Source organism: Sciurus vulgaris (assembly GCF_902686455.1).
Source record: "Sciurus vulgaris genome assembly, chromosome: 17".
Lineage (NCBI taxonomy): Eukaryota > Metazoa > Chordata > Mammalia > Rodentia > Sciuridae > Sciurus > Sciurus vulgaris.
The window spans coordinates 71628320-71640229 of NC_136478.1; the positions used below are offsets into that span (position 1 = coordinate 71628320).

Below are 11910 nucleotides of genomic sequence, written 5' to 3' on the forward strand. Positions count from 1 at the left end.
GGCACTCTACCACTGAGCCACCCCAAGACACTGTTTTATTATTTATGTATGTATTAATTTATTTTTTGATCCTGGAGATTGAACCCAGGGCACTCTACCACCGAGCCACATCTCCAGTGCTTTTCATTTCTTATTTTGAGACAGAGTCTCTCTAAGTTGCTTAGGGCCTTGCTAAATTGCCCAGACTGGCCTCAAACTTGCAATCCTCCTGCCTCAGCCTCCTGACGCTCTAGAATTACAGGCATGCACCACTAGGTGTGGTTATCACTGGCATTTGAAAAAGATTTGCTTAATAAATATTTGATTCAGCCAGGTGCAGTGATGCACACCTGTAATCCCAGCAGCTCTGGAAGGTGAGGCAGGAGGATTTCGAGTCCAAAGTTGACCTCAGCAACTTAACAAGGCCCTCAGCAAGAAGACGGAGATGGCCAAGTACTGTGGAGGACGCAGAGGACCTTCTTGCATTGATAGTGGGGTGTAAAATGCATCAGGCATTGTGGAAAATAAAATAGTTTAGTAGTTCCTCAAAATGTGACCACATGATCCAGCAATTCTACTTCTAGGTATATGCTTGAGAAAAATAAAAACAGGACCACACGCAAAGTCACACAAGGAAGCCAGATGTGGAAGCGCACACCTGTAATCACAGTTATTCCAAAGGCTGAGGCAGGAGGATTGAGGGTTTGAGGCCAGCCTGGGCAACATACTGAGACCCTGTCTCAAAAACAAAAAAGGGGAGAGCTATTAACATTTCAGACACCAGTTAAGAAACCGTTGGGCATCAGTGGCAGACTTGAAAATGCTGGGTTCAGATTTTTATTTTTAAATCTTTTGCCCTGCTGGGGATTGATCCCAGGGGTGCTTCACCACTGAGCCAGCTCCCCAGCCCCTTGTATTTTCTGTTGACACACGTTCCTGATGAGTTGCCCAGGCTGGTCTCAGACTTGCAACTCCTGCTTCAGCCTCTGGAGTAGTGAGGGTGACGGGCATGGGCCACCATTCCTGGCAAATCTGAACAAGTCTGTCGATCTACAGGGTTTAGGATGTGTGCCAGGGTCACCTGGTGGGCAGAATGGCAGCTGTTTGTTGAAGTTGGCTGTGGGCAGTCAGGAGTGGTGGTGCACACCGGTAATCCCAAGTACCTGGGAGGCCGAGGCAGGAGGGTGGCAAGTTCAAGGTCAGCCTGGGCAACTTAGCAAACCCTGTTTCAAAATAAAAAATAAGGGCTGGGTTCTGGCTCAGTGGTAGAGCATCCCTGGGTTCAATCCCAGTACTGAGGGGTGAGAGGAATGGCATTTGGCTATGTAGATTTCTATAGCAGAAAACCTTGTGCTTCGGGTTGTTGGAGTGGATAAGGGAATACAGGTTCATCTACTTTCACTACCTGTAGTGGTGCTTTGTACGAATACAGCAGAACCCACTTGTCCATTCTTCACATACTAGACATTGGAGCATTTCGGTAGAAACACTGAACAGAGAGTTCTTGCATTATCTCCTCCTTCCATGCAAGAGCAGGGTGGTTCAGCCCCAAGTAGAAGGGCTATACCCTTGAGATTCTACTTCTAACCCCTGGCAACTGAGCATTTTGTGGAATTCTGTACATTTGCTGTCTCCCCTTCCCTGGGTAAAGCTGCTTCTCTCCTCTGGAGTTCGTGGTCTGTCTCCTCCAGCCTGATGACCAGGTGAGTCACCCAGGGGTCACCCTGCCTTGGTTCTGCCACCTCTGCCCACCTGTGTCTCCTTGCCAGATGCACAGCCGCTGCAAGGCAAGGCCCCAGATCTGATTCTACCCTGCCTGCGCTGGACCTGCCCAAAGTGATGGTGAGCAGAGGAAAGTGTGGTCACCTGTAGTTGGAGGGATGCTGGGATTAGGGAGGTGTCACAGAGCGCTGAAGGGATTAGGGAGGTGAAGCACGGAGATGCGGAAGCTGGAAGCAAACTAGTGGGTGGTCTTTGTTTTATAGATGAAAACCTGAAATTCAGAGATGGCAGGATACTCTCCCAGGGTCAAAGAGCAATGCAGAAACTGTCAGCCTCATCCCTATTCGTTGGTCATCCAGTTCGCATTTATAAAGCTCTTACTCAGTGTCATGCATTGTTCTAAGAGCTACAGGGCGGGGGGAAGACCGTCAAAAACAAAGACCGTAGGCTGTGAGTGTGGAGCTTATTATTCTGGACGTAATTATGATGAATTGCTAGTTATGTTTACCTCAGAATGGAGAGGAGGGTGAGCCTAATTAAGGGGGTTCCCCAGGGGAGCACGCTATGAGACAGGTCTTGTCCCCAAAGCCCCTACTTTTCGGTCGCCCCTCTTTCCCACCGGTTCGTATTGCATGAAAGCCCCCACAGTACTCGTGGGTACACATTTCCAGAACGAACCCGGGTAAGAGGGAGAGGGAGAGTGACCTAAAAGGGTCCTTTGTCGCAGGCAGGACTGTCAATAAAGTTCTGTCTCCTTGGCAACCGCAGGCCTCGCGGGCGGGGATGACAGAGGCGAGAGCGCGTTCCTCTCCTGGCGCCGGGATTTCTCCCTCTGGCGGCCGAAAAAGAGAATAGGGAGGTCGCGGCTCTGTGGTGACGGGCGGAAGCCTTAGCCAATGGAAAGATGGGCCGTCCCAAGGTTAGCCAATGACATACAAGTTCTGGAGCCGGCAGAGCCCGCCCTCTTTCTACTCGAACCAGAATAACACCACCCAACCAGAGTTTCGCTCCGAGCGACCGCGCTTTCCTCCAATGAGGGCGTTGACTTGGGGCAGAAGCAGAGGAGGAGGCGGGAAAAGTCTCCATGGGGGAACCGCTGAAGGACAGCGGCGTGAGCCACTAGCAGCACTTCCCAGCGCCTGTTGGCAGGGCGGGCGTGGCGGGGTTTTGTCGGGGCACCGATGGGGGCCGGGCGGGGAGGGAAAGAGTGAGACTCGGCCAATGGGAGTGGCGCGAGGGCGAGAACAGCGGATGAGTGGCGGTGAGCTTGTCCAATAGGAGGCCGTGGCGGCTGTGGGGGCGGGCCCGCGAAGCGGAGGGGCGGTGCGGCGCCCGGGTCTGACGAGAGCTGGAGGAGGCAGTGGGAGGTGGCGGCGGCGGCAGCGCGGGCGCCTGAGGAGGAGGAGAAGCGGGTGAGGGGCGGCGCGGGGCCCGACCTCTGAGCCCCCTCTCGGCCCCCGCCCCGCGCCGCCTGGCTCCCAGTCGCCCCCCGCCCCTGCAGTCCCCGGCCCTTCTCGCGCCCAGGCGCCCACGTCTCCCCGCGCTGGGCGGGCCTTGGGCCCGGCGCGCGGCCCCTTCCCGTGGCTCCGCACTCAGGGCCTTGCCTGACCCTCTCTCACCCCCACGCTCTCCGTGCACTCCGGGCCGGGCCCCGGCCCGCCGCCTCCCGGGCCTCCCGCGCCCGGGGCCTCCTCTGACAGCTCTCCCTGCACCCTAGTCCCCTCCCCGACCCCGCTCAGCCCCGGCCTCACCCTGGTCTGACTCTCCAGGCCCTTCCGGGGCCCTCAGATCTCCCTGTGAACCTCCACCTGCCCTTCCCCTGGACCCTCAGTGCCTTCCCACGCTTCTTCGTGGGACCCCGGACCTTCCCTAACCTCCTGCGAGCATCCAGACTTCCCAAACCAGGTTCTGGATCCCCAGGCTCCTCCCTAGACCCCCGGTCTCTGGGCCTGGCTTGAGCCAGGATCCCAGGCCTCCTCCAGGCCCCTCCCTGGACTCCACATCTCCCCTCTGGCTTTTCTGGGCTCCTCCCTGGACCCCCAGGCCTGCCCCAACCCTTCCTGATTCCCTCTGCCCCCAGGCCCTTGCTGTAGCTCTTCTCCCTTCCCCCTGCCCTTTGCGCCTGGCTTTATTTTTTTAATTATTATTTTTTTGTCTTCATCCACATGCTGCTCCAGGCTCAGTGCTTTTCCTAGTGCGCTCCGCAGTACCCCCTCTTCTTTTGCCCCCAGCCTTGCTGTCTTTTCCAGACCCCTCTCCCAGCTGATGTAGCTTCTGATGTCTCTGCTGCTCCCCCTCCTTGCTGGTCGGTCCCCATCTACCCCTCTCCCAAGACACAGATGGGCCTGAGGCACCATGGTATGGGTACACAGCAGACCCTCCTTCAGGGTCAGGGTTTGTTTTGTTGTTTTTCTTAATCCCTTCGTTTTTTCACCTCCTTGCTCCTTTTTCCTTCTTTTGACATATTCCGAGTCTCCATATTATTCCTTTTCCCCTTCTTTGGCTTTTGTCCTCTGAGCACCCCCCCCCCCAACCTTGGAGAGGGAGCAGGTGCTGGAATCCTGCCTGCTTTCCCTCCCCTCACCCCCCTCCTGACTGCCTGGGGCTTCACCAGCCTCCTGGCTTCTCCTGAGGGCTTCTGGATAGCACAGGGTGGAGACAGAGGCCCAGGGAGGGGGGAAGGTGGGTCAAGGGCAGCTTGGGAGCTCTGGCTTCTTCCCAACTCCCTTCGGACTCCTGCCTCCTGCAGTGCTGAGCCTTTAGCGTTATCCCAGACTCCAATTAATCAGCCTCCCTGAGCCCACAGGGAAACTCGGTGGGCTCTGCAAGTGCAGGCAGCCTACAGGGGTGTACGTTTGCAGGGAAGGTTTCCTGAGTTTGAGGGGTTCGCGCCTGCATTGCAGAGCTGGAGAGGATGGAGGTGCTAAGCTGACACAGGCTGGGCTGCGTTTGTCACTGGGTTTCCCCATTGTCAGAATACTTGTTGCATCTCATCCTCCCAAGAGCCCTGTGAAGTCACTGTTGCTGTTCTCACGTTCCTGTTCTACAGATGAGCAGACTGCAGGGCCCCCCAGTGTCCCAGGTGGCTTCTGAGTGGCTCAGGGCACGCCCCCCACCCACAGCTCTGTGGTGCCCTCGTGGTCTGCCAGAGGCAGCATGGTCCATGCAGCACCATGGGGCCCGACAGAGTGACAGCCCGAGAACTGTGTGAGAACGACGACCTGGCCACCAGCCTCGTCCTGGACCCCTACCTCGGCTTCCGCACCCATAAGATGAATGTCAGGTGAGGCAGCCTGGGTGAGGGCAGGCCCTGCCGGACCCTCTCCCTGCTCCTTGGTGCCCTCAATCCATCCTCACAGCTCCAGGTGGGTTGGGGGCATGGCCAGGAAGGCCCTGGGACCCAGGCGTGCCCTCTCCCCCAGCCCTGTGCCCCCCCTACGGCGACAGCAGCACCTGCGCTCGGCACTGGAAGCTTTCCTGAGGCAGCGGGACCTGGAGGCTGCATACCGGGCCCTGACGCTGGGAGGCTGGATGGCCCACTACTTCCAGAGCCGGGGCCCACGGCAGGAGGCTGCCCTCAAGATCCACGTGAGGGAGCCCCTCCCCGCCTGCCGCGTGCCCTCAGCAAAGCAGCCCCCCAGAGCCCCAATGTCCGACCCTTGGGACACCTGAGGAGACTCAGAGAATCCTAGGAGAATGGGCCCTCTGAGATGGAGTCCCACCGCTTCCTTTGACAGATGAGGACATCAAGGCCCCAAGAGGGGATACAAAGCCACAGAGCACACAGTCAGTGGCAGAGCAGGCCTAGCCCCAGAGAGTGCAGGAGCCCCCACAACCTCCCCTGCCCGTCTCCTCACCTTGCACCTCACACCTCACACCTCATAGGTCTTTCGCTACCTCCGCTCCTTCCTGCCCGAAAGCGGCTTCACCATCCTGCCCTGCACCCGCTACTCCATGGAGACCAATGGGGCCAAGATCGTGTCCACGCGTGCTTGGTAAAAGGGGCTGCGGGGAAGGGAGACCAGTCCCTGTGCTGGAGGTGTGGCCCCATAGGTCGGGAGTGAGGACTGGAGAGAGACCAGCACTGCCCCCTGGAGTCTGCTGGCTGGAGCCCCTGCTTCCTGGATCCCTCTAGAGAGACAGGCTGCCGCCCCCAGCAGAGGCGGTGCTCAGAGCCTGGCGGCCTGGCCTCTTGGCAGGAAGAAGAATGAGAAGTTGGAGCTGCTGGTGGGCTGCATCGCAGAGCTGCGGGAGGCAGACGAGGGGCTGCTGAGGGCGGGTGAGAACGACTTCAGCATCATGTACTCCACTCGCAAGCGGAGCGCACAGTTGTGGCTCGGCCCAGCTGCCTTCATCAACCACGGTGAGGGCGGGCTGGGGCTGGCTCTGTGGGCCGCGAGGGGCGGCCTGTCCTCACTTGCTCACCACGTCTCTTCTCTCCCTCTCACCCAACTGGCTGCAGACTGCAAACCCAACTGCAAGGTAAGACCTGCCGCACCAGAGAGGAGCCGGTATGTGGGAAGTGAGGGGTCCCAGCCTGGAGGGACTTTTGGGGGCAATGAAGAGCCCGACCATCCCACCTGGCAGTGGTTTGGCCACAGCATCTGGCATGGGCCGAGTGGGAAGGCATGTGCTTCCCAGTCTGGCCACTCATGCACTCAGGCTCGTACCAGGTTGCTGGCTAAAGTCCTCTGAGGGGAGGCCGAGTCTGATGGGGGGGAGACATATCACACTTGGTGACAGCTGAGGCCCCTAACCCAGCTTCTCCTATAGACAGCTGTGAGAGCAAGAGGGGCCAGAGAGGCCCCAGTGATAAGGAACTAGGGCTCCACAGGAAACTCTGGGTGGCACAGCAGCATGAGGAGGAATGCAGCTGGCTTGGAGCACAGAGCAAGGAATCAGGAAAGGCGAACACCACAAGGCCTAGAGTATTCACTGTGCAGCCATTGCCGGGAGTCCCTCTGACCTGAGGAAGGGCCACACTCAGGCTCCACAGTCAGACGCCTGCTGTAGGGGTCAGGAGGTGGACATCTGAGAGTCAGAGGATCTTGGGATGAATGACACACAGCCCTTGCCTGGTCACCTCACCCTGCACCCAGACACCGGGTGGGACAGAAATGCAGATGGGCACAGGAGGGAGTGGCCAACTTGCTTAGTGATCTAGAGCCTGCAGACTTCACAGAAGTATGCCACACTGGGTGTTGAAGGAGAAGCAGGATTTTCCTAGGTGCTGAAGGAAAACAGGGGCATGAGAGGGCATCCCAGGCAGGATATGTCATGCCAGGAGTCCTGGGCTGGAAGGAGGCAGAGTGCCCTAGGATGGCATGGTCTAGGTCAGGGAGCCACGGAAGCGCCTGCCAAGTCCATACATAAGGTTCACTTTCTAGGGCAGCCGGTGTGCCGATGGCTTAGTGGGAAGGGATAGGGTGGCCATGAAGAGACTGGTGTGTCATGGAGCTTGAGGTGACAAGGGACTGACTGCAGGTGGTATCCAGGGACCAGAAGAAGACAGGATGCAGGAGGTGCTGGTCATTTGGCCTGGAGACCATCAGGCAAGGAGGCATTGAGGGCCCTTTCAGGCAAGTGTCATGCTTGAGTGGAGAGATGGACAGTGTCCATGCCCCCTCCTGCATAGGGAATGCAGAGGCAAGTGCAGGTATGGGGAAAGCAAGGAAGGTCAGGAGCCCAGGGGACAGCCACTGGGCACGTGATCCTCAAAACAGGGAGGAGGATGAGGGGACTGGGCTGCAGAATGAGCAGACCTCAGGAATGGGGAGGCTGCCCAAGGCAGGCTGGCGGGAGCTCTGGAGGGGTGCATTTAAGTGTGTGGAGGGGACGGGTCTCGGCACAGGCCGGAGAAGCCTGAGGAAGTGTGCAGGAGGGAGCTGTTACCCGTGTTGGCACTGCATTGTTCTGGGAGTTCAGGTTAGCTCATCGTCCTGCAGGGAGGGGTGGACGCCAGCCAGCAGGCAGGTCGTTTACAGGCTTCGAGCACAGGACGGGCCCTGGCGGGCTGGCCATCTCAGAATGGTGTTCCTTGGTGGGTCAGCTGTAGCCTACTCCAGGAGAGGACTCTGAACCAGGGTGCTTGGCCGGGCTGAGGAGTGGGTCAGGCCCAGCCTGTGCCTCAGGCAGGAGTGCTTAGTGGGCGTGGCCCCAGTTTGTGCCTGCAGATGGGAACACGGCTTGTGTGAAGGTGCTGCGGGATATAGAGCCAGGGGACGAAGTGACATGCTTCTACGGTGAGGGCTTCTTCGGGGAGAAGAATGAGCACTGTGAATGCTACACCTGTGAGAGGTGGGGACAGGCTGGGGGCAGGGGGATGGGGACAGGCCAGCTGGCCCAGGAAACACCCTGGGACCATCTCTGAGCACGGCTAACCCCAGCCTCCCCCTTTGTCCTCGTCTCCCTTTTAAACCTGGTCCCTCAGGAGAGGCGAGGGAGCTTTTCGACTGCGGCCCAGGGAGCTGGAGCAGCCACCACAGCCCCTAGACAAGTATGAGCTCCGGGAGACCAAGCGACGGCTACAGCGAGGCGTGGACGGCAGCCGGCAGAACCTGCTGGGCCCTCGGGCCTGTCCCCATCTGTCCTCACTGCACTGGGACCCATTTTGTGGTGAGCACAGACTGAAGGGACCCTCCAGCCCTCCGGCCACACCTCTTCTTGCCTTTCTTCTCTGAAGAGCCTGGTGCAGAACCATCCCATTTCTCAGAGGAGGACCTACCCAGGCCCTCCTGACATGGCCTCCCTTTTCTCTCTCTGGCCCCCCTGTATCCTTTCAGCTGCCTGTCAGCCCCTGCACCTGCAGCCCTGCAGCCCCCGCCTGGACGTCTCACCCCTCTGGCTCCAGTGGCTGCCCAAGCCCCAGCCTCGAGTGCGCCCCCGGAAGCGCCGACGCCCTCAGCCCCGTCAGGCCCCTGTGCCCCCCACTGTCCGTGCTGCTTACATCTCCCTGCACCGATGGGGAGGCTGTGGCCCCCACTGCCGCCTGCGGGCTGAGGCCTTGGTGGCTCTGGACCTGCCCCCTCGCACCCACTGGGCCCCCCAGCAGGACTGGCACTGGGCCCGGCGCTACGGGCTGCCTTATGTGGTGCGTGTGGACCTTAACCGTCTAGCCCCTGCCCCACCAGCCTCCCCTGCCCCAGCCGGTACCCTCGGCCCCATCCCCATCCCTAAGCAGGCCCTTGCCTTCGCCCCCTTTTCCCCACCCAAGCGCCTGCGGCTGGTGGTCAATCATGGCTCCATTGACCTGGATGTCAATAGTGACGAGCCATGATGGGTCAGGCAGGAAGGCCAGATTGGGTAGGAGAGGTCTCTCTCCTAGGCTCCCCACCAGACCCAAAAGGAACCCCTTGAGAAGGAGCTGACCTTTGACTCCAGCACAGTTCTGACCCTGGGAGGGGGTTGGTTAGGACATTCCCAGGGATCTGATCCCTGACCTCTGACCTTCTGTGACTGCTACCCCTGAGCCAGCCCCACCCAGCAGTGAGCCCTGGCCATTTGCTGCCCTTGCCCCACTCAGGACCACAGGAGCCATCCCCTCCCCTCAGCCCCTCCACCCCAGGGAGCAAAGCCATAAGGGGATGGGGACCACTCCATGGCATCTCCCCAGAAGCCCGGGCCTCATGAGGAGGTGGAACTGACTCGGGGTGGCCCTCCTAGAGACTGCCCCGTGATGGGGAGTAGATGTGCTCCTGGCTCTGCAGCTGTCTGAGGTCGGGGCAGGTTGGGGTGGGTGGTGTCTGGGGCTCATCCTTCTCACCACCCCCACAGGTCTCAGGGAGGCCAGGTGCGACCTCATCGTTCTCATGGTGCTATCCCTGGTGCTACTGGGGTGTGGGAGCCCCTCCCCTCCCCACACCAGAATGGAGTATGTTGGGGGATTGGAAGCACTTGAACTTTTTATTTTATTTTATTAAAAACCTTGTTATAAGCAGTACCCTTGGAAATTTCTTGATACCCCAGCCTGCTGGGAAGGCAAGGAGGAGGCTTAGGCCTTGGGCAGGTGAGCTCTCATGAAAGGGTAAAGAGCAGTGGGTTCTGAGGATGCAGGGTCCCGAGGCAGGAACCCTATCACCCTGAGACTATCGTGGAAAATGTCTTCTGACCCAGGACGAAATGATTCTCCTGTTTCCTTCGTGAGGTAACAGGTCCAACAAGCAGAGTGACTTGCCCAAGGCCACGTGGGGACTTGTGAGCCCTTCTCTCGCTTCTTAGTCAGACATCCCCACTCAGCTGGGTGGGCCCAGCCAAGCAGGGTGCATGGGCAGGCTTTCAGGGAGGTGACACTGATGGACCTTCCTCTGCTCTGTGTGGGACCAGAAGAGTAGGTCTCATTTCTTTGTGCATGTGTTGGTGGGTTACTGGGGACTGAATCCAGGGGTACCCTACCACTCAACTCCATCCCTAGACCTTTTTATTTTTTGAGACAGATTCTCACTAAGTTGCTAAGGCTGGCCTTGAGCTTGCCATCCTCCTGCCTCAGCCTCCTGATGTCACTGAGATTACAGGCTTGGGCCACTTTGTTCTGCTATGTCTTGTTTCTTCAAGTCCAATCCAATATCTTGATTTTTGTTGCCCTCTGTTAACTCACAGCAACCCTAAAGCCTTGTTTGACAGGGGAACGCAGTAATGACTCAGCTGCTGCCTGGCCAGCACTTACAGACTCCAGGCTTCCCACTGAGCCCGCAGGATGCTTCTCTTGTTAGGCCACACTAACTTCTATGGTTCATGTGTGGGCTGCGGGCCTGTGTTTTTCCTCCTTGTCCGCCAGCTGTGGACACGGTCACCCTCCATGCGTGATGCCAGGCATCCGTGTTAGCAGACCCTCCTCAGCCTTGTGGAGAGGGAGCCTGCAGGAAAGTGGAGCCACTTTCTCCACTGCCATGTGGACCGTGAATAGTCTGGGGCAGGGCACCTTGGCAGTGGACTTGGGAAATGGGGAAAAGGAAAACAGCAGGTAACGTTTTTTCATGTAAAATTGATTTACATACGTTGACTGGATCTGTCATTCCTTTTGCAAAGAGAAATCTGTCTTTCTTACAGTGCCCTTCCTGCTGAACCCTGCTCTGTTTCTCCCTCATGTTACTAATAAAGGGTGGGGGGCACTCCAGGTCACTCAGCAGTAATAAGGAGAAAGAAGAGAGATTGTTGCTATAGTGGGCACTAAAGAATTTGTCTTCCTACACAAGTTGAACTGATTGCTTTTTTGAAATTCAGGCTCTGTCACTACAGTTTCTAGACAAGAATGATAGCAGAACAGGGAGTCTTGGCCCATGATTTTGTGCATGGACACTGGAACTTCCACACACCTCTAAAAATCCTACTTTATATGTTTTGAATATGTATTCCCATGCCCCTTATTCCTGGGGTTCACAGCCTTCATCAGTTCTCAGAAGTATTCACAACCCAAGGAAAAGAAGGTTAAAATTCAGTGGTTAGAGCATCAAAAACAGCAGTCAGGGCTGGGGATGCAGCTCTAGCAGAGCACTGCTCAGCACGTGTGAGGCCCCAAGTTGACCCCCAGCATGAAAAGCTTGTACTCTGTGTATTGAGAAGTGGGTCAGCGCAGCCCTGTGAGGTGAAGTATGTCCAGGGTCATCCCTGAACAGACAGGAACAGATGGAGAGGGTAGCCTAGCCCTGCCCAGTGTTCTGTGGCTGTGCACGAGCAGAGCCCACCCAGCTGCCTGGGATTCCATGTTGACCACTGGGTACCACAGGGAAGCTCTTGCCACCAGCCTACTGGTGGGACCTGAAGGTTATTCCAGTGGACCTGCAGCTTCCCATGGTGGCTTAGGTCACCAGAGAGGAAGAAACTGCTTGGAAAGGGGCTTATCTGAGGGTTGATGGGGTCCTGGGCATAAGGACCCATCATACGTGTGGGGACAGAGCAGGAAACTGGGAAGGAACCCAAAGACACAAACACTGTGGTAGTCATAGGAAGCAGCAGACAGGAGTTGAAAGAAACAGAAAACTGAAAGCCAACATGGAAACTGGGTGTTTATCACGTGCCAGGCACCAGTTCTGCTCTCAGACCTGAGCAGGCAGGGACCTGTCATGAGGACCCCCCACCCCTGCGTGCCACAGACTCTGCTTCTACCGTGGAAGGGCTCTCTGACCCTTTATGCTGAGCTCAAATTGCCCGGATGCCTCCAGGAGCTACAGGACCTCTCTGCCCACCCAGTCCCCCACTGCCCAGCATAATAGT

General features: G+C 57.6%; 1 protein-coding gene across 2 annotated transcripts; it reads left to right on the plus strand.

The window, feature by feature from the left end:
- Positions 1-3027: 3027 nt before the first annotated feature.
- KMT5C (lysine methyltransferase 5C) lies at positions 3028-9640 on the plus strand. 2 transcript variants are annotated; one of them, XM_079118191.1, is made up of 9 exons: positions 3028-3113; positions 4751-4984; positions 5124-5289; positions 5587-5696; positions 5901-6064; positions 6164-6183; positions 7862-7998; positions 8132-8316; positions 8484-9640. In XM_079118191.1, exons 2-9 carry the CDS (start codon positions 4875-4877, stop codon positions 8975-8977), a joined length of 1386 nt encoding a protein of 461 aa, XP_078974317.1. In that variant the 5' UTR covers positions 3028-3113; positions 4751-4874; the 3' UTR covers positions 8978-9640. The 2 variants fall into 2 exon arrangements, with proteins under 2 accessions (XP_078974317.1, XP_078974318.1); XM_079118192.1 differs by lacking the exons at positions 3028-3113; positions 5124-5289 and adding an exon at positions 3135-3606.
- The last annotated feature ends 2270 nt before the right edge of the window (positions 9641-11910 follow it).